Source organism: Thunnus thynnus, chromosome 10, assembly GCF_963924715.1.
Source record: "Thunnus thynnus chromosome 10, fThuThy2.1, whole genome shotgun sequence".
Taxonomy (NCBI): domain Eukaryota; kingdom Metazoa; phylum Chordata; class Actinopteri; order Scombriformes; family Scombridae; genus Thunnus; species Thunnus thynnus.
Genome location: NC_089526.1, coordinates 11,514,852 through 11,537,355, shown reverse-complemented (window position 1 = coordinate 11,537,355; position 22,504 = coordinate 11,514,852). Strand labels below are relative to the sequence as shown.

General features: G+C 37.4%; 1 protein-coding gene across 1 annotated transcript in view; it reads left to right on the top strand.

The window, feature by feature from the left end:
• The window catches only part of grik3 (glutamate ionotropic receptor kainate type subunit 3), a 106,355-nt gene that overhangs the window by 40,712 nt on the left and 43,139 nt on the right, over positions 1-22,504 (top strand). Inside the window, exons 2-4 of the mRNA XM_067600936.1 lie at positions 20,908-21,081; positions 21,320-21,577; positions 21,746-21,927. Of these exons, the coding sequence (XP_067457037.1) occupies positions 20,908-21,081; positions 21,320-21,577; positions 21,746-21,927 (614 nt within the window). The remainder of the gene's footprint in view (positions 1-20,907; positions 21,082-21,319; positions 21,578-21,745; positions 21,928-22,504) is intronic.

The following is a 22,504-nucleotide window of genomic DNA, read 5'->3' as shown; positions in this document are numbered from 1 at the left end:
AGCCAGCATTACAGTGGAGGCTTTTGACAGGTAGACAGCAGGTGTGAGTAAAAAAGGATATACTTGTGCCTGTACAGAGTGGGCTGAATCACTCCAAGTGTTTCTGATATATAATGTTTTTTTCATGTTTGTAAAACTGTGTTCGCATTCAGATGTGGACTGCGGTTCCTCCCCTCTCCAGTTTGTTTCATTTAAGCTAATACATCTATCTGTCCTTTCAGGGGAGTGCTTTGTAGATTTCACTTCTAGCACTTCTAAAATGTCAAATTACGAGTTTGTTGTTAAACAGTAATTGTAGCACCCCAGTGCAATAAACTCTCAGTCTTTCAACTGTATTAGAAAAAGCAGCAAATGAAAAACTGCCTTTGAGGTCACATCATTGAAGTACTACGGTTTCCATTCTGTAGACTCGTATAATTAGAGTTCACAGTGGAGTTAACAACCTCACATGAATTAATTCCTGTCCAACTTTACTCGTAATCAAGTTGACCTTCAGTTTGAATTGATTTTGCAAGTATGGCAGCTACTTCAGTGTAAAATAGCACTTTGTTAGTCTTGATAATGTGATATTGTTTGTTTTGAGAGACTTAGCTGCACTGACTATGTGTTACCTCGTTGCCAGTAAGGTTATTTCTAATAAATGAGTTAAACAGTGGTGATCATATCCGCACTCTTTAAGTGTGAGGTAAATGCTGACCCAAACATTTTCCTATCTTAATTTTGTTTGGCGCGAATGCTCTCAAAGGCAAATAAAATCTGCTGTTTGTGTCAAATTTCATACAGTAAGTTCACAACTGATATTAAGGCTAAATGCGGGTCACCAGAAGGAGAGAGAGGTGAGTGCTGAGCAAGCTTAATTGGCTTGCATCTCTTAAAGTTTGAAGGGGAAGAATTTAAAACAGGGAAAGACTGTAACATCAGGTGTTATCAGGATGTATGGCAAAAACATGATATTCTCTGTGACATACGGATCATAAATATCTTGCAAGTAGATGAACAACATGTAGAGCACATGCATCATTTCCACATGCTCCAGTCTAAACTTAGCTATTTTCATCTTTTGGGAAATGCATACAGACTGCTTCTTCGTCTAAACAACAGCACCTGGCAGAAACAAAATAAACCCTGTAGATTTTGCACAGTAGACCATAGCTTGAAAGAAAAATAATTATGTCCAAATTACCTGGTAAGCAATCATTTAATTATCCTTGTCACATTGAATAAGGATTAATTTGCAGGCAAATATTACACAATGAATTATTGAATAACTCATCTCCCAAGCCAAATTAATCTTGAGGATTGATGGTGTGGATGTAACCTGTGATCGGAGTAACATATTTCATGAGTCATTGGTGGCGCTCTACACATTCACAAGGGCATTACCAAGTGATGACTTGATTTCGGCTGACTGTGCCCATTTGAATCCCGGTTATATAAACAAACAGGGAACACCGGTTCAGCAGTAGACCGAATTATGATTGCATAGTCACTCAGCTTTTTAATTAAGTCTGTTCACGGATTATGACAGTAACTGAAACATTACGCATCGCATGGAGTGACTCATGAACCATTCCACCCTGATTCCTCCAGACACCCAAAATGATCGGATGCAGTGTCCTTTAAAAGTTGACAGCGAAGCTCCCTTGACGTTTAGGATCTGGACTCAGTGACGCACAACAGTTATGCAGCTGTACAAATTGATTTTCTGCGGGCTGCCATGCCCCCTCAGAAAACTGTAACAGGATATTATGGACAAGGTAGAGCAGTTCGTATTTAAGTTTTCTTCAGACATCTTAGGCTTCAGGCCGTCTCTGCTTTGAATAACAAAATAGGTCCTTGACTCCATCCACTCACTGGCTTTACAGTATCTCTGCTTTCAGGTTTCAAGTACCGCCACTGGAGTGACTGTTATTAAACTAGTGCCGTGTGAAAGTCCTTAAGGAAGCGAGTGTATCACGGTTGTTTCTCTGTGTGGTAGTCTCTTCCCTCGCCACGCTGTTAGCTCTCTTTAGGCCGCGCGTTATGCTTGCTTTGGTCTCTTGATCCCACAAGCACCCTTGAGATTGGCCAGGCGGATTTAGTAGATGCCTCCTGGCATATGGCTTTTATTACTGTGTTAGATTGGCAGAAGAAAATAACTGCACTTTTGTCATCTTGTGTAGGTTAAGTTAAATAATGCTTTAGTTTCTAAGAGTGGATTTTGTAGGAAAACAAATGAAATACATTATCAAAACATTCATTATCAATATTTTGCAACTCAGCAGGTATGTTAATTGACAAAGTTTCCTCATTATGTTGATAAAAAAGATTCAGGTGGCATTATGTTTCTTACAAAATGCATTTGCTGTTGTACATTAGTACCGGTAATTTTCAGGAGACAGTGTCGCTCTGTTTGATTTGTGCAAGGGGTTTACTGCGAAGGTTCCCATGGCACCTGCTCTGTGTTTGTGTTTGCCTGTTTGTATATTTGCATGTGTGTTTCTGTAACCTCATCCTATCACTTAAGAGCAGTGATATTTCTTATTCTATCTAATCTGTCTAATCATTAAAAATATCTCAGTTTAGCTCTCATTTGTATTCATCAAAACGCATTTTTTATGAAGTGGACATGCTGCAGCCTCCGCAGTTAAATAATGGAACAAACACATACTTGGTTCGATATGTAGTAGCATCTATAGAAAAGCTTGAGTGTGAGAAGAGGAAATATAGGATTAAAAACATGACCTCGATTTAACACCAAGCCACCATCATTGTAGTGGCCAGACAGAAATTTGCAGCGTGTGCAGTTATTTTTGAAAGCTTTTATTAGTTAAAGCCTCATAAGAAAAGCTGTTAGCCAGGTGGTTTCAGCGGGTAATGAACTTGTCAGCTCTGAGGTCTTAGAGTTTGTTGGCTTTGTTGCTTTTTGCTATTATTCAATTCAGCACCTTGGTCGCTCTTCTCCCCCAACTGATTTCTCAAGACGGCGCTCGGCCGCTTGTTTTGCACCAGGAACACATTTTAGCTTCTCCCATTGGACCCAAGGTATCGAATTGCCTCTCATTCAAAATAAATAATCTGCTCCCATAATGCTTCTACTGTGTATTCCCACAAATGCTAAGCAGCTAAAATGCCGTTGTAGCAAGGGGATTTTCTGTTCTTTTTCAACAGCCCATCAATAGTATTAGGCCTGCCAGATAAAAGCACTGAGACTTGACTGCACAAGAAGGTGAGGTTAGTATTAGGTATGGATTTGCCTCAGTCCTTTTCCCTTCATTTGAGATTTCTTGCTTTTTTCATTTGGCAGAGGAAAATGCCATCAGCTCATGTAGCATACATTATTCTGCAGTGGGCGGGATGAAGTTTTTCATGATAACTGCATGGCCTTGCAAAGCAAATTCATGGGCAAAAAGGAGTAGAGCCACTGATTTTATAATAGCTGCCGTAAAATTTCACCTGAACACTCAGTGACATCAATGGGTTCAAAATGGAAAATTCAAAATGGAATACAATTACGATAGCCAATATTACTTAATTGTTAATAATATTGACTAATGAGGTAATTATGTATATGCAACTAATATTTTTAAATATCATAACACATGCCATGAACATGCTTATACAATTTTCAAAATAGCATTTACTTGTAATATATTTCAAGTATCATCAACAATGATTAACATTAACATCTAGAGCTGAAACGATTAGTTAATTAATTAGCCGATAAAATTTCGATTGAGCAACTATTTTGAGAATCTATTGATCTTTTAAGTGACTGTTTAAGGAAAATGACAAACACGCCCTAGTGCAAGCTTCTTCAATGTGAGGATTTGCTGTTTTTATTAGTTTTGTATAATTGTAAACTGAATATCTTTGGACTGTTTGGTGGACACAATGAGACCTTTGATGACATCACCTTGGGCTCTAGAAAATGTTACCGAATAAATGAATAATCAATGAATCGAGAAAATAATCATAATAATTAAAATAAGTGATAGTGACTAAAAGCTGTGTCTCACATACAGTTTAAAACACAGGAGCAACGTCATTATCAGAAATTATGGACAGCAATCAACTAGAAGTTATCGCACTTTCCAATAATTATGAGAGAATATTTTCAGCTGATGCAATTGTTTGTCATAATTGATTCCTTTACTTGACCATGCTCAATTGGAATGACAGTATTTTAAATGATTAAACAAAAAAAACCGTCCTAGAAACAACAACACTCTCAATTCACTATGATGCCGCCTTCTTCTCACAGTAAATATATTCCACATGCACTACTATTTCTGAAGCTGAGGTCTGAACGTAAATCATTATTCCGTGTCATACAAGTCAGTATTTCTGCCACGTTTCTCGTGTGAATGATCAGATATGATGCACAGCCTGTTGTATAGGCGATTCACAAGGTGCACACATGTTAAGTGTTCTTTCAACAACAAAGTGTCGGCTGATTGTCAGTACTCCACACGGAGCTGCTTTAGCGGGATGCCATGTCCATGTCAGGGATCAAAGAGAACAGTGAAGACAATTTATGCTGTGCAGTGTGTGTGACCATCACTCAGAGGGTGAGGGTGGAAGAAGTGATGTGAGAAAACAAGTTGTTGCGGTGGTCTGAGGATGATGCCAAGAAGACAGTGCTGTTGTTAGGATGCCTCCGACATCTCCCTCGAGTCACATTCTAATAATAATAATAATAATCAAGTATTATCTTTGTGATTTGCAAAGATTAGTTCACTGAGAAACATCAATAGGCAAACAGAGGTACACTTTATGTTTTCAGTATATGAGTCTGAAAAAGAAAATCCAACAAAAAGAGAGCTATGTTAAGCTACTATGACCTTGAACTTTGCTCGTTTGGAGATTCTCTGCATACGTCACACACAAAGTTGTTTTAAAATGAGATGCTTGGAAACAAGGTTCTTGACTTATTGAGTTGTCGTCATTTCTGTATAAACTTCAGTGACATTCAGGCTAGAATTTGATAAGCGTTATAATAAAATATAAAAAAAATTGGATTATGTCCTGCAAGGGGGTTTCCATGTCTATGACACAGAGATAAATCAATGGGAAGCTACAAGACTAAACATATAGTGAAGCATCACGGTCTCAAGGACACACACAGCTGACAATCTGATATGTTTGGTGCATTTAATAGAGAAAAACAAATAAAATATCTTAGGCATTTTTCCACAGCGTAGTCATAGAACTTTATCAGTGTCTGTGTAATGAAACACATACTTAATGGGTTTGTTTAAAATGGCCTAATGGTGTTCTTGGTCTGTGTCCAAAGATACTCAGAAAGGCAATAGGAATAACTTAGACATTTAACTTTGGGCCATAGATTTTTGTCAAGGGCACTGATCTCATTAGAATTATTCCCTTATGCCACTGACTGACACTTCTTTTGTGCTTTGGCTTTTTGACTCACACGTGTTTCTTTGATTTCGATTTCACCGCAATCGGTGGTGCGAGGCAACTTGGCACTATGAACAAAGATCAGTGATGAGACTCGTTGCACCTGTCAGAGTTGACCAGATCAGGTAATGAGGAAAGTCCCCTAGGATGTTAACGAAGCCATTAAGCACTCATGTGTAAAACTGCTAGGAAGCCGGCACGTTAAATTGTAGCAGCCAAATTAAAATTCCCTGCACATGGCAATGAAATGTAAATATCCTGCCTTTGCAAGGATGAGCTGGCCTCCTTCTCTGTGCTCTAATCGGCTTTGAAAAGACGGTGCAAAGTGCTTAGGAATAATGCTTGTGCTCTGTGATAAAACAGGCAGCTTTTATTATAAACCTACAATAGTCAAACCATGTTTGAAAAAGAACTAAAATATAAGCTCTGCGTATTTTGTTCTCCACAATGAGAATAAATGGCTCTTATTCAGGACACGACATGTAAGCAACAGTTTTCTCACACCGTGTCTCTTGTTTAATCATTTTGTTCTGTCTTATCATTGCTAGGACAACTCTGATGTGTCAGCTGTCTAAGCTCTACACAGATTGATAACGGTATTTAACATCTTGGTTTTGAAATGGAGATCATAAAAATGAAAATAAAACCTCGTATGCCTATCTGATTCAAATATAGACCTACCTGTAAATTTCCATGAGAGATATCTGTTCATGAAACAACACATCTGGCCAAGGAGAGTGTGTTTACAAGAGAGGCTTCATGTAGACTGTCAATCAAACCAGTGCAGTCAAACATGATGATTTACATACAGTCATGAGGGAGTGTGCTTCAGTCAAAGCTTAAAGCTGTTCATTAATGCTACTTTTTTTGCTACAGTGACAGACTTTGGATTTTAATGTGATAGATTTTACAGCAGTCTGTTAAAATGAAAAAAAGTCCACCTGTAGTAACTTAAATTTAGGTTCTATAAATGTCCAATTTCGTTCAGGGGGTATCAGTTAATATCCCTCGGTTGACTGGTCCTTCACATTCACTGCCCCGTGCTCTCTGCTAATCCTCATGAGTACATGGCCCTCTACGTACCCTGAGGGAATAATCTCCCTCCTCATACCACCAGAAAGTTGGAGAACGTGGATAAAAATGAGCGCCTTGGGCTTCAATTCGGATGTGTTAAGATTGGTCTTGTTCCAGGAGGATGTGAACGCTCTCACAGACACAGCGAAGTTAATTTCCATTTGAGTGCCTTCTGTCCCAGAAACTAGCCAGAGGTATCCCAAATGATCTGACCTGCACCTCCTCCTCATTTGTCTACATTAACTTTGCATGTGTGGTCCGTCCAATAGTAAGTGGGGCAGATTTATATTTAGCCGTGCCTGCAATGACTTTGAAAAACAGGGTGACTCTTGTCCTCAGACCCTTGTCAACCTTTCTGCTCAAGGCTTTTATTCGTTTCCATAACATACGTTATTAGAGTTGTATTTTCAATTTTGATATTGATCTAGAATACAAATATTGAACTGTCTGCCATCTTTGTCATTGGGTTACAACCAAATTCTATATAGTTTTTCTGTCTTGGAGTTGCAGTAAAGCCCAAGATGTTTACTGCCTAGTAAGTAAGACAAAAGCTCATAAAGAGATACTTATGTCCTGTTTTCATTATGCCCCTGGCAAAAGACACTCAATTTCTGTGGGTGGGGTATGATAATAGCACTGTCAAAGAGTTTTATATGTAGCTGAGCTCAAACTCTTGTTCTAATTATGTTAAGCATTAAAGCAACTAAGTGGTTGTCAAAACTGCACGGTAATAAGGTGGCCTAAATTAAACAATGCCTTTTCATTTTCATATGGACTTTGAAGCAGCTTCCAGGGATAAACATAGACCTCGATATTAATTGCACCAAGTTGTAAAATCAATGTCAATTACACTACACATTTTAGTGACCCGGAGTAGTTATCTCACCTTGTGATTTCCACTTTAGAGACTATACATTCAACTGTGGTGCTTTAAACCTCAGGATGAGTCAATTGGTCTGCAACAGGTTTGTGACAGTAAAATTAAAAGGTCCTCCAAAGAGCTTCTAATGAAAATGAAGCCCTGGAGCCCCCAAGTGACCCGTCACAAAGAATATGAACATAAAACTCAATGGTGGAAGCCTTGAGGTGGAGAGCTATTACACTCAGCTTTCAGTGCTGCTGTTTCACTGACACTCGTCACATTATATTGATTGTAACATAAAATGTAACACGCAGTAATGAAAGAATGACAATGATTTAAAAGTAGTTGTGTTTTGTTTTGTTTTTTTCAGTGACATCAGACTTTCAGTATCGGCTATTCTGGTTTCAATTGATTGGAACAACATACAAGTTCAGTGTAGAGCTGCAACAATTAGTCAATTAATCAGTCGATCATCAGAAAATTAATCCCCAACTCGATTGCAAAATTTTGATAATCAATTCATTGTTTTGAGTGATTTTTTAAAAGAAAAAATTCACCAATTCCAGCTTTTCGAATGTGGATATTTTCTGGTTTCTTTAGTCCTCTATGACAGTAAACTAAATATCTTTGTGTTGTGAACTGTTGGTCGGGACAAAAGAAGACATTTTAGTTTTCATCTTCAGCTTTGAGAAACAGTGATTGACATTTTTCACAATTTTCTGACATTTTACGGACGAAACAACTAATCAAGAAAATAATTGACAGATTAATCAATAGTTGAAGCCCTAGTTCAGTGTAGAACAGAGTGTGATGTGTTACTGGGCATTCATATTGAACAAAGCTCTGTTATAGAAGAAAACAGAAGGGGCTTCGATGGTCTGGGCATCTTGTCTCAGGTACTGGTGAGCCAATTAAATACTATTCAAGAAGGCCAGTTTGAGTAGTGGATATAAGAATTTCAAGGCCAAAATACTGCACAGAGGTTTATAACACCAAAGGATTTTAAAAACCTGGAAAATCATCATGACCTTCACATTACAAAGGACTCTACAAGGAATGTGCGATTGCGTGTATGTGTTTGATCAGGTGATTTAGTGCCTTTGTGGGATGACGTTGCATTGTGGTGTGCCAAAAGTTGAGCCAGGTTTAACCTTTTTGTCGGATAAACTCTGCTTTTTTATCCTGAAGCTCTCTGGAATGAATGAAGGAGTTGCGATTTTTCATGCAAGTCTGTATGAACACCGACTTACACTGCTGCAGTAGCAGCTGAGATGCTCAGAGAAATCACCCTACATTGCTTGCCTTGCAGATAGAGCACACTTGCTTGCACACTTATATAGGTCCCTTCTTTAAAATTAGTCTGACTGGGAAAAGGAACACAGCTATGTGTTTACTAGTGACACCTGTATTTTCAGCCCAGACTTTAACAAGCAATATACAGCTATCGTACAAAGACTATATTTAGTATAGTCTGCTTGACGCTTTGTAACATTGTTTTTTCACACTTTTTGAAGATTTGGTGTATAGGGTTAGGTGTTAGAAGTACTGTATAAAATGGTTATGCTCCAAATTGTGTTTTCTTTTCAAGACCAGTAAAAATCTTGTCATTTGTTTGTATTGAGACTGATCTCATTGTCTGTTATATTATGCTATTTTATGAAAAATTATGAAAGCCTTATCAAATATAACTAAGGACTATCACTTTTAGCACTTGTTTGCCTATGTTTCTTATTATTGTTGGACACACTGTATAGTGTTATGTCATCCATTAACTTCGATAGCTGATAGTAAACACCTGATGTGACATCACTGATTGGGGCGTGGCCAGAAATGTAGAGTACTTTCATTTTTCAGCCCATAGAGAGAAATGCAGCAGCAGGTTTTTTTTCCTCAACATGATTTAGTGTTGAATTGACATTTAAAATGTTAAGTATAATCAGGTAAGTTTCAGGTTTTTTATGTGTTTGAGTTTGGGAACACTTGCCATGAATGCTACTGATATTATAGGCGTACGTTAAAATAGTGAGAGAGGGTATTCAAGGCCAACAGCACAATAAGTACGAGGCTTCACAGCTGGTATGATTGAATCAGATACAATATCATGCTGCAGTGAAGTTAAAAAGGTTATTTTAAGTTTGTTAGCTGAAGAAGAATTTTAGTTACATGTCATATCCAAGATGGAAATATGGTATAGAAAATTAAAGTTTTGTATTACAAGAGTTAAGCTGCATTTTATTGATTTTTAACAAGATAAAGCAGACATGACAGAGTATCTGTACTGTATTTGCAAACCACAGAAAAACCAGGCAGCCACAGCTAGCTGGTGAGTAAGCTACAGTAACATAATGGTTACTGTGATTTTCTGCAGCAACATAATAGTTACTGTGATTTTCTACAGTAGTGTGTTCACTACTGTGATTTCTACAGTATCATTATGATTACTGTGTTTTTAGGCCCAATACACAGTACTATAAAGTAAAAATATTCACAGTAATTAACTGTGCAGAAACAGTAAATTACTATGGATTTCACAGCCATTTTTTACAATGTAGTTTGGGCTCATGATCAAATTATTGACTGACAAATGTTGCCAAGGATACAATATTTTATTCTTGTAGCTATTTATCTTTATGTACATCCACGTCCTAAACACATGCGCATTATTGAAGGCGCACCTTCCAAGGCTGTTGTTTATGCACAGTGTGGAGCTTTTTCCCGCTGCTGGCCACCTTTGTGTCCCACTGTGACAAAGTGCCAAGGCTGCAGGTCTGCATATTTTCTGCCACCATATGTGGACAAAGAAAGGTGGCAGCGGGTGAGAAGATAGATGGGGTAGGCATGATGATGGACACAGGTAGCTTGGCACTGCTCAGAGCCCCCATCCACCTGGCATTAGTTACCATTGTCTCACTCCCCATTTTCCTGGCACAGCCTGTGATTGAACTGGCGGTGAGGTGAGGATTTGGCATAGGGATGGTTTTACCTCCGTTATAACAATAGGATACAGACGGGGGAGGTGGCTGTTTGTAGCCTGCATTGTGGAACAGGATTGTCTAATGGAGGTCCACTGTGCATTGTGCAATGTTTCTGGAAACGGATTCGTGGTTTGTAAAAGGGCATCTGAGTCCCGCTGCTGGGTTTGGCTAATCAATTCTGTGTCCGTGCTGGGTTGTCCCACAATTGTCCTTATAGAGTATCTAATTGACACAGCCAAGTTTTTATAGCATGCAGTGAGAAATATATACCCATTACTTCTAGCTTGGTTTAAAGGGGGGAAAAAAAGGCATTTTCATTACAAGCACGCCCCGACACCCCTAATCATGACCGGGGTGCCCTGTATGGTGCAGAGCACCGGCTTCCGCCCTGACAGATTATCCGGTGTGAATGTTTGGGAATGATAATGAGATCAAAACACCTCACTAAACCGGGAAGAGAGGGTGGAGACTGGAGAGGGAGAGGGAGTAAGGGGAAAGCGAGCAAGAGCGAGCAGGAAAGGGTGAGCGATAGCTGCGATAAATTGCAGAAGCAGAACCACTTGAGCATAAAATTAGATTTTACAAATGTGTTGTTACCTGACAGTCCTCTGACAGAGGAGATATCACAACATTATAGGGCTGCATGAGTACTAGGAATCATACCAAATAAATAAGAATGCCTCTCAGCTGTGATAGAGCTTGATGGAGATTCAATGTGGACAGTGAGTTAGAGGGAAAAATAACATAATTAAAACAGCCTTTCTCATTATGGACTCAAACATTAGAAGCCTAAATTCAATTTATATGATAATACATTATCTTCTGTGAAAGCCGCACACATTACGACACATTTGTCTAAATGCTGTGACACGTAAAACATTGTCACTGACTAAAGGGTATTTTGGAATTTAAGAGTTTAACTGTTTTCTTATGTAGGTTATATGGATTTCCTTGATATGACTTTGTTAATCGTTTTATTATATTTCTAATATTGCTTCAATACATTTAGTAGCTCAAGGATTCTTGATATTAGGGGGGCTTAAACTTGCATCATCTGTTCCTCTCGCTACTAAATGTTCCTGCTGTTATCAATTGCTGATATGTACTTCTTTAATGATAAGAATATCTTTGCCTGTGGATCCTGTAACACAGTGAAATTTAGTTGAGGATACACCAATTCCCGCTGTGGTTGTAGTCAGTATTACTGTTCAGTTAGAGACACATAACAAAACACATTTGTTTAAAAGCAGCCTGTCAAAGTGATAAATATAAGCATAGTCTTTCTAGGTAATACATTGCTATGAGGCAGAGTATTTGAGGAAACAATTATTTTCCATATTATTGGTAGTTACAATAGTTAGTTAAATACATCATTAAGACAACAATGAAGTCTGAATAACAAATGGAATAGCTAATTCAAGTCAGCTTAGCAGAGAACGTGTGTGAGAGACAAGTCACTGAGGCAAGCTTTATCTGCAGTATGTGGCAAGAATAAATAGTGTGCATGCGTATGTGATTGAACCTGCTGGAAATATGTCTCACTGTGAATATATAAAGGGTTTTTTAGTACACCAGGTGGCAAATATTTTACCTGATGTTTATTACTTGATGTTTCAAACAGCAGAAGACGGTTATACCCATCACAGTGCAGTTGTTCTAACACTAATAACTTCAAAAATAATCCTTTATAAGAAACGTTTATATCTGCAGTTCAGTAGCTGTTGGTTTCATGGTTTTTGAAGTGGTGAATTTTGGAATTAAGTTTTTCACACATTGAGAGTACAATCAAATTTAGACCAGATGCCACGTTTGCACACAGGAACTGAAGCTGCCTTGATGATTCAGAATGTTTTTGGCATTTACTTTTTAAAATCAGCTTTACAGCTGAACTGAATGTTCATTCCTTCATATTTGAAGGTTGTGAGATAAAATGGTATTAATGTTCATATCTTTGTTCCACTATCATGTTTTGCTATCAAATTGTAGTAAATACAAAAATAGGTTAAACAATAAAATGTGTGAATACTCAAATATTTCCATGTTAAACTTGACACAAGTGCATTAAATTAGGTATTAAGGTTATCATCCAACATAAGTCATAAAATGTCTTATTTTTATTATTTAAGTAAGATAAATAATCAAATTAGTTATTGTAGTGCTGAAAAAGGAAACCTCTCCTGGTGAAGTTGCCAGTATCTGGTACAGAATGATTCAACAATCAATGAATTCAAAGTCCTGGTTATGAATAAGCAACATCTCCTTACTGCCATCATGGTTCATGTTGAAATTATGGCGGATCATTTGTCAGGGCTAATTTGAAAGGCTAATATTCCTATTCTGCTTTGATTAGACCATTAGCCCAGTGATATCATTTGAAATAACCAGTCATAATAATATACTATTTACTATGTTTACCAGGTGTTGGTAGGTTATAAGAGACAGAGTTACACATTCACTAAATATCATGTGCAATAAAGTCAATGAATGATAGTTATCAAGTTAATTATTGATTATAATAATGAAACTGATGTTAATATTTAAATAGTATGATAAACATGCAGTTCATTTTACATGATTAGAGATTACATACTGTTAATTATGTTATGTTAATGACAGATTCATATCAGTATTTGATATATTACACAATCCTAAGATGTATTGTTTCAGTATGTTCCCACTACATGGTGATGTTTGAATGCATCAAACATTTGAACATGATTACAATGCCAGGGAACACAAATTCCTTTGTAACCACAAGCCTGCCAAGTTGCACCGCCATTTTTCTACAGTAGCCCAAAATGGACAAACCAAATACTGGCTCTAGAGAGGGCCTTTCGCATTTTTTACAAGTTTCACGGCCTTCGCTTGGAGGGGTGAGAGGTGGTATTCAGTTGGTTGCAATCTGCAAAGTCACTGCGAGATGCAACTAAATCCCACACACATGCATTATCAGTGAACACAAACACTTATGCAACAGCAAATGCCAACAATGACATGGCCCGTGTCATCCTTTAACTATAGTTATGACATTCTTTCGTTTATTTATGTAATGTAATCATTCACATTACCAACAGTAAAGTCAGTAGGGTTTGTAAACTAAATGCGTTGAGCTCTCAAGGAAAAAACACAGTCTATTAAAATATAAGTACACTTTGTTTGGTCCCAACATCTTTTTTATCTTATGTCTGCAAACATAACCATGACATTGGTAAGACTAAAGATAAAAACATAATAAAGTTATATATTTTACATCTTTTTAAAATCTCAGCAAAAAGTTTTAAATGCTAATTTTGTCAATGTGCTGTTTTTGTCACAATTTGTCTTAAGCAAGGTGATCTCTCACACACACAAGCACAGTCACGCACACACATAAAAAAAACTTAATATTTTTTCAAACTTCCATAATTACAATTCATTCATCAGACTTGCATGTCCTTTACACCATTAATTTGTACACAACATCATTTGTGGCATTTTGCAATTAACATATGTGAAAACATTAGCATGTCAGCAGATACCTGTCAGTCGCTATTACACTAACAGTATCACACGTTTGGATTAAACACCATCAACAGTAGTAACCCTTAATAATCCCAAAGGTAACACTTTGATCAAGCCAATAAACACAACCTGTTAAAATGAATACGTAGCCAAATGATGCACATAGACAAATCCTTCAGATTAGAAAGTGGTCCGTCGCTATTCTACACCACACCAACATACTGTGTATCACAAAACAGGCCAGAGCAACATAATTATTTTATCAGTAATGTTTATTTCATAGGTTTCTTACATGTTTCTACATGTGTACATCATATGTATTTACTATCATTTTGTTTCTTTAATTGTTGATGTTTTGCAAGATTTTAAAACATAAGTGAGTGAACTATTCACTAGATTCATCTCTTCAATTGTGCTCCTCAACTGCTTATTTTTGATTAGGCTTACAGAGGGATTGGACCATTGGGAGGAAAGGCATGGCATGTCTAAAACATAGACATCTACACTAATGCCTGCAGGGTAGGCAATTTAGCGTCTTAGATTTACCCGACCTGCATGTGTTTGGACTGCGGGAGGAAACCAGAGCAGTGGGGGGGGGGGACTCAAGCGTGCATGGTGAGAGAAACCAAGGCCAAGATCAAACCCAGAACTTTCTTGCGGTGAGGTTACTTTGCTAACTAATGAGCCAACATGCTGCCCGCCACCATTAATTAACCAGCACCGTTAATTTCCTCTCATGATACTAATCATTGATTAAATGTAACAGATTTACAGGCCTGCATGTTTGCTACGTGTGACACAGTACTGGCTAACTTAAATACTGGTATCATCATTGTATAACAGTTAGTCCCTAGTGTTGTGTTGTTACCCATAATTATGAAGGAACATATTCTTCCCGAAATTGGCTGCATTTCCGAATGTTCATGGTGGTTTGTCTGTGCTTTGTGCCGGTCATTGTTTGCTGCCATCATTGTGAAACTGAGTGCTGTTACATATCCAGGGAGACAGGAAGCTATTCACAGGGAGATTGGGAATCCCACCAGTGAAAAGAAAGTACAAAAGAGCAACACTCAGAAATGCAGTGGGCGAGCACAAATGTATCCAAGAGCATAATGAGCTAGTTTCATTGTTTGGGCTTCTGCATTGGTTCGTCTGGCAGCAAGGAGTTTGTTTTAACAAGCTCAATGTATCATACAATGGAGGGCAATGAAAATAAAATATGTATGAATATACCGCATCTAGCTATCTACTCAATCTATACAATGGATTATGGATTTCTATTGTAAATATATACTGTCGAATTGTTTATCCTCTCATATTTTAACTTGCAGCCATGCAAAGGTATTGTAATCATTTACATGTTCCATTTGTTGTTATTTTCTTCTAAAGCAGGGCCCAATGAAATCAATGGAAATCTTCCAAAATATGGTGTTACCCAGGCTTAAAAGGATAAGTGAGGCAATGGAATAAAATTCAATGTTGTTGTAAGGAAGGAAGGTCAGACACTTGCTTAGCAGAAAAGAAAAGATCTTTGATCATTGCACAAGGGCAACAGTATCACAGTATTTACCTTAGTAGTAAAAAGTGGAGATACCAAAAATGACCTTCCCTTGCTTTTAAATTATTGGGTATTGCATTTATTTAAGTACACATTTTGTTGGAAAGAAACAATGGGAAAAAAAACAAAACATCCAGTTAGCTGTTTAAACTAGAAATGATTTTCAGAGATTTTCAAGCTGAAAATCAAAACTTTCTGATTCCTTGAGACTATGGATCTTAATCTGTTATGATTGTGTTGTTGTGTGACTGGTTGTTCTAAGGACAGGGACAAACACATTCTCATAAACCCCACTGTTTACATTACATCACAAACAAGTATGACTTCTCTAGTCTTGGATGTAAGCCAAAACAATTGGATGACAATCTCAGGTATTAAATTCAAAATTCAAAACAACATACACTATATACTGCAGGTCCTTGGATGACTCCATCCTAACTCACAGCAGCTTTCAAGTTCAATAACTCACTGCATGCATCCAGCATTCAAGATAATGAAATAAAAAATGCAAATTTTTTGCAAAATGCAATGTGTTTCTCTAACCACAGAGATTAGTCCACACACGTCTGACAGCAGTTAAAAAATTATAATATCTGATAGGAGTCTACCTTCCCAGTTGGACAATGTATAACTTTATCATATTGTGGGAAAAGTAAGAAACCAAAAAGCAAAAATAGCAAAAACAACCCCCAGCATCCTTCTATTTTAATGTTGCTTTGTTTTGGCAGACTGTCATTCTGTCACTCAGATCATACTCTTTGAAGTCTGTAAATGCACTAAATGTTAAAAATAAGTATTTTCAGTGGAGCCCAGATGATTCCAACCTTACCAGCTAAGCTGGCTTGCAGGCAGTCTGCCACCACATAACAGCAGAGGGTGGGTTTATGCTTGTGCACTTGCCCACGTTGTTTGCGGGTACATAACATGTGGGGCTTTCATGCTACAACATGGATTTTTTCAAGGGCATGTACAGCTGAAATGTGAAACCTCTGATTTTGACTTGGCACCGCATGTCTGTTAGTTCCTTTAGGCCTTGACTTCCCTGCACCCACAGTTTTCTATGTGAGAATAAAATTCAACTTGATTTCCATTTACTCCACAGATTTATAAATACTTCCATTTGTATGCAGGCCAATTAGTTCTTTAATGTTTAATTTATTAATTTAAATAATAACATTTTATCAACTTGTAATCCACTCCTTAGTCATATTTGTCAGGTGAATTGTTTTTAAATTTGTGCTCTTGCTCTAATATTAATATTTAAAACTATAATACAGCCTGTATTCATCTAACATTTTCCTGCTCTCTTTCCTACTATATATCCTGTTTTTGTACTTTCTTGATACCTTTGCTTTGTGTAACTAGATGTACAAATCTGGGAAGCTTAACAGATATGTTATAATAGATATGGAGACCCATTATACCACCGCTGGGATACACTTTATCAGCAACAGACGCCTGTCTCAGGCTGTGCTTTATTTATTTTAGTTAATATTGCTGGAGCCTTGAGGTAAAACCAGCAATGCGTATTTGTAATTTAAGCAAGAAATAAGGAGATTATCTTGATACACTGACACTGATTGATAACTGGAATAATCAAGGGTAGCTTGGTTGACTAGCTTTACTTGCAGTTAATTAGTTAATTCTACACTATAATACTATACTGAAGTATAACATTTCAACATTTATAGTATATAGTACCAGTGCTAAAGCAGTTGCTCCTACTACAGTAATACGACATGCTCTATCCTTAGACGCTCAATGTCTGTACATTTTGATGGTTTTACTTTCTGCAGTTAGGAGATTAATGTGAATTCTCCTTCCTCCACACACATCCGTATGTGGCTTTGGAATGGAGCTGATCCACAAAGTCCTCAAAGGACAAATTATGGAAACAGCCGCAATTAGTGGCTGATTTATATATTGTGGTAGGACCTTAGAGACTAATTAAAGGCCTTTGTGTTCTTGTCTATTGGAGACATGCTAATTTGAAGCCTTTTGACTGAGATTCACATGAACAAGTCTGAAATTCATGCATCTCAATTTGTGCCTGCCCACTGCAATAACAGACATTCAGTTTGGTTGCTTAAATGAAAACTTGTAAACATGTTCCATAATATTACAATCTCTACATCAATGAGTAAATTTTGTGCGATGCTAAAAAAGTAGTGGTTATCCCTTATTTGATGGAGTTCAGGGAGCACTTGTACATTAAGCCTTGCTATTGTGCTTATGGCAGATTTCTGAAAAGGGCAAAGCAAATTATCTCCAGGATTTTTCCTCCCAAGGAGCAGGTTTCCCTCTGTTTATTAAATTTGTTAAAGTGCTTCTGCACAATGCACATTTTATCCTCTTAACAGTCAAATTACTATATACTCCAGCAATTACTTAATGTACTCTAATGAGATTTCCCCATGAAATGGAGGGATTCATTTATTTTAATGTGACACATTCCACTGGGAGGTTTATGCATCACATCCCCTCGCAACCCAGGGAGGCTTTGAGTCATAAATAGTAAGATGAATTGAATTGAAGTGAATTGAATAAACTTTATTTCGAACATTAAAAAAAAAAAAGAAGATGAGCTCAGCTTCCAGAATTGCCCACAGTAACAGAGGTGTGTGATTCTTTGATCCAAGCACTGGGTGTCTATTCAGGGGGCATCAGCAGGTCACAGGTGCCATTTCCAAGCCTAGCTCTCTGCAACCAGGTATTCTCTAGGATTACTGAAATAATGCTGGGCTGGCAGGCTGTATTTGCCAACTAGACTATGTGTGTGAAAAATCAAAAACACAAATTAAATATAATGAAATAGGCTATTTTGTCCTCTTTAAATCCCACTGGGTCGAAAAGCTTTTGGATTTTTTTTTTGGCCAATTAGAATAGTCAAGTCATGAAGTTTAAATAAACAAAAACAAAAGCCTTTTGACTGATTTGTCTGTGCCCTCTACTATGTAATAATGTCATGATATGCATATGGATCCAATTACAGTTTGGATCATGCATTCAGTGGTAAAGTACACCTAATTTACCATATTTAAAACATTTAAAACATTTTTTTCAAGAAAAAGAAGCTCTATACTCCCTTCCATTCATTGTTTGCAAACCGTATATATTAATATTATATATTCTATACCAGGGAAAATACCAGGGGGAATGGCTGAAGCGTGATCAATAACTGCACTTAATCAAACCAACAAGGGACACTACAGAATATTTGAAAATACATTAGTGTATAATGATGATGCAGGCTGGGAATTATTAGCAGCCAAATACTGTGTAACACCAACAAAAATATAATCATTTAATGTTCCTGGCAGAAGTTATATGTAGAGATATTAGACATCTACCGCGGCGATCTGAGTGTTTAAAACTGTGTCCTCTCAATGCAAAAAAAGCAGGTCTTAAGAGGTCTCTATAGCACACATGAAGTTCAACTTAAGTGCACACATTAGGAACAAATTTTGATGTCAGTGAAGGTTTTTTTTTTTCCAGAATTGATGAAAGATGGCAGCGACATTTTGCTTTGTTATTTAAATTGGTAATATGATGAGAGTGGAGGTGGAGGAGCCAGTCTCTCCATAAGCTGATGTTCCTACAGGCATCTTTTGAGAAGCTGTCTAAACTGTCTTCTTAAAGGCTTCAGCTGAGCCACAGAGGGACTTTGTTGTCTTATATTTGACAATTCACATAATTTTTGTTACTCTGCCAATTACATATAAATATGGGAACTTAGAATCATTTAATGTTTGATGTAGAGGACGTGACAGTCAAATATCGCCAAAGAAATTAGTCATGACATTGAATATTCTGTGTTCTGTGTTTTTGTACATTAAGGAGACTGCGTGGATACGTTATAGTGTAACATAATTAATACCAATTGTTTTTTCTTGTTTTTTTTTTTTTTTTAAGTATGACATACAGCAAAGGTCCCTGGCTGGAGTCGAATCAGACCAAGCAGTAATGTGGCATGTGCAGTAACCATTCACTCCACCAACCCCATGTTATATAAAGTCCTATGAAGATTTTAATATGCATGAAAATCTGTGCAGAGTAAGCACTGGCTTGGTCAGATGTCAAACTTGACTTCATGTATACTTCAATAAATGGGTCAGTGTTCATATGTATAGAGCTGCAACAATTAGTTGATTAATCAATAAATCAATCCACAGAAAATGAACCGGCAACTATTTTGATAATCGAATTATGCATTTTTGTCATTTTTCAAGCAAAATGCCCAAAATTTGCTGGTTCCAAGGATTTTATGTTTTACTCTGTCTTCTGTGATGGTGAACTGAGTAGTTTTAGGACTTTTGGTCAGACAACACAAGACATTTGAAGACGTCACCTTGGGCTGTGGAGATTAACAATGGGCTTTTTTTTTTTTACTATTTTCTGACATCTTATGGACCAAATAACTAATTGATTGATCAAAAATAAAAATAATCGGCAAATTAATCAATAATGAAAATAATCTTTAGTTGCAGCCATACATACAGACATGACTCTTTTGGCCGCATTTCCTAAAATAAGGACAATTCAGAGTATGATGTTTTTGTTTGTCACATTTAAAGGGGTACTCCAGAGATTTACAATTGCATTCCCATGAAGTTGTAAAACCTTTATTCTCTAGTATAGTTAAGCCCCAAAAACACTGAACACACTGAACACACTGAATACTACATTTCCCATAGTCCAACTAATAATTTTGTTTGACTCTCCTGCTCATTAAATGCTCATCTCTCTAAAGTCTCCAAACCCAAAGTGAGATAACATCATAAAAGGTTATTTTCTCAAAGCTATAGAAGTTGGATAGTACTGTTCAGTGCCTATTTAAATGACCTAAATTGAATTTAACTTTTTGATTATTTTAGCTTAATTAGCTATATTTGTCCTATAGGTCCAACATATCATGAAAAACCGCATTCATCTGGAAAACTATTGAAGAAGTTTTTGTAGTACATGATGATGGTCTGATACACATCACCACACCACTCAAGTGATGCTCTACTTTGATGTACATACAGACATGTTTTGAGCAGTGGGCCAGCTCATCTAAAAAATGGAAAAATACTTTCCTTTGAATTTTATGTAAAAGAAGAGTGCTGAAGTCCAGTTATCTGCTCCACCAACGTGGTGTTCTGGGGAAATAAAAGGACATCTTAAGAGCTTGAGATATGCTGCTGTCCTGATGGAGCGGACAGACAGTCAGACAGACAGACACACACACACACACACACAAACACACAAACAGAGTCCTTAAATCCATTATGGCTTTAGACTTCAAAGCTGATATTGGTTTCTTGAGCATTCCCTGAAAATGGAGAGGGTTGCTCCATGTTTGCTGAGCAAATTTAATACCTCGTGTAATGAGCACTGCTCCCCTCACTGCTAGTCTTAAGTGCAAATACCTCTCAATATTTTTCTCCATTTAGTCCTACCTGGAATAGTGTCTGTGTGTTTCTCCTTGTGCTTGTGACTATGTTTGAGACCGATTGTCATGGGCCACGTGTCTCTGTCTCTCTTTTGCTTTTCAGGTGGGATTTTTGAACAAACAGATGGACCTGTTTCACTCGTCAGTGCCGAGGAGCTTGCCTTTAAATTCGCTGTCAATAACATTAACAGAAACAGGACTTTATTGCCAAACACAACATTAACATATGACATACAGAGGATTAATATCTACGACAGCTTTGAGGCATCGAGAAAAGGTGAGTCCCTTGTCTCTGTGTTTATTCAGCAAGTAGAGTGGATGACTGCACGAATATGGTCAGGCAAAAAAACAACTAAACATCAAAGATTAGTTTGATAACCATGATTGATTTTTGGATCTCAAGATAAAGTCTTGCATTTAGTATAACACACCTTAAATTCTTTGAAATCCTCACTGAACTGACTGAAAAGATGACACACTTTCTTCTCAAGCTTTCTTTTCTTGCTCTTCTCTAGCTTGCGACCAGCTGTCTTTAGGTGTGGTTGCAATATTTGGGCCCTCACATAGTTCCTCGTCTAATGCTGTGCAGTCCATCTGCAACGCATTGGAAGTGCCGCACATCCAGGTGCGGTGGAAACATCATCCTATGGACAACAGGGACACCTTTTATGCCAATTTATACCCGGATTACTCATCACTGAGCTATGCTATCTTGGACCTTGTGCAGTTTCTCAAATGGAAAACAGCTACTGTTGTATACGATGACAGCACAGGTGAACAAACTATTATATTGTTATATAATGTTACTGTATTCCTACAAACACCATGAATGCGTGCAAAGAATGAATTAAGAAATCTAAGTCCTAATTGTGCTTAATATCAAAGCTACTTTCTTTGTGATATTGTTAGTCATTAACATTTGTGCTGTTTCTGTTGTTCAGGTCTGATAAGACTACAGGAGCTGATAATGGCCCCATCCAGGTACAACATCAGGCTAAAGATCCGTCAGCTTCCTATCGACACGCAGGACACCAGACCCCTTCTCAAAGAAATGAAGAGAAGTAGGGAGTTCCGCATCATCTTTGACTGCAGCCACCACATGGCTGCACAGATTCTCAAACAGGTGAGTGTGAAGCCCACAGAGTGTGGCATGCAGATCCTCCTGTTGTCAGATCTTAGCTTAGTATGGCCAAACATATGAGAGCATGTGGTCCAGTTCCACACAGCTGTCTCCGACACCAGTTGATTCTTATCAGATTTGTTGTGAATAAAAATATGGAGGCTTTGGCTTGCCAAGAACTTGGTAGCATCTAGGTGGGAGCAGAGCAGCAGCAGAAGGTGTGTCAGTAACAATTAAGCGGCAGTTAAATTTTGGTGTCAGGGAGTAGGCGGATTTCCACTTTATGATGTGTAGATCTTACAATGAATCGTGGGCGTTCACCAATTGATGCATCTGTGCCATTGTGGATGTTTGTTTCCCTCTATCTTTGCAATGGATTGTAGGGCAGCTCATTAACAAAACTGTATATACATATGTTATATGTGGATCTATATTATTTGAAGAAAATCAAAATCAAAATCAAAATCAAAAGCAATTATTTTTATGTCTGCTTGTGACACAGCACCTCACTACTTAATTTTCCGTCAGTTTTTCATTGACATGAATAATTGTCAGTCAACAAAGAACTGTCAGTATGATG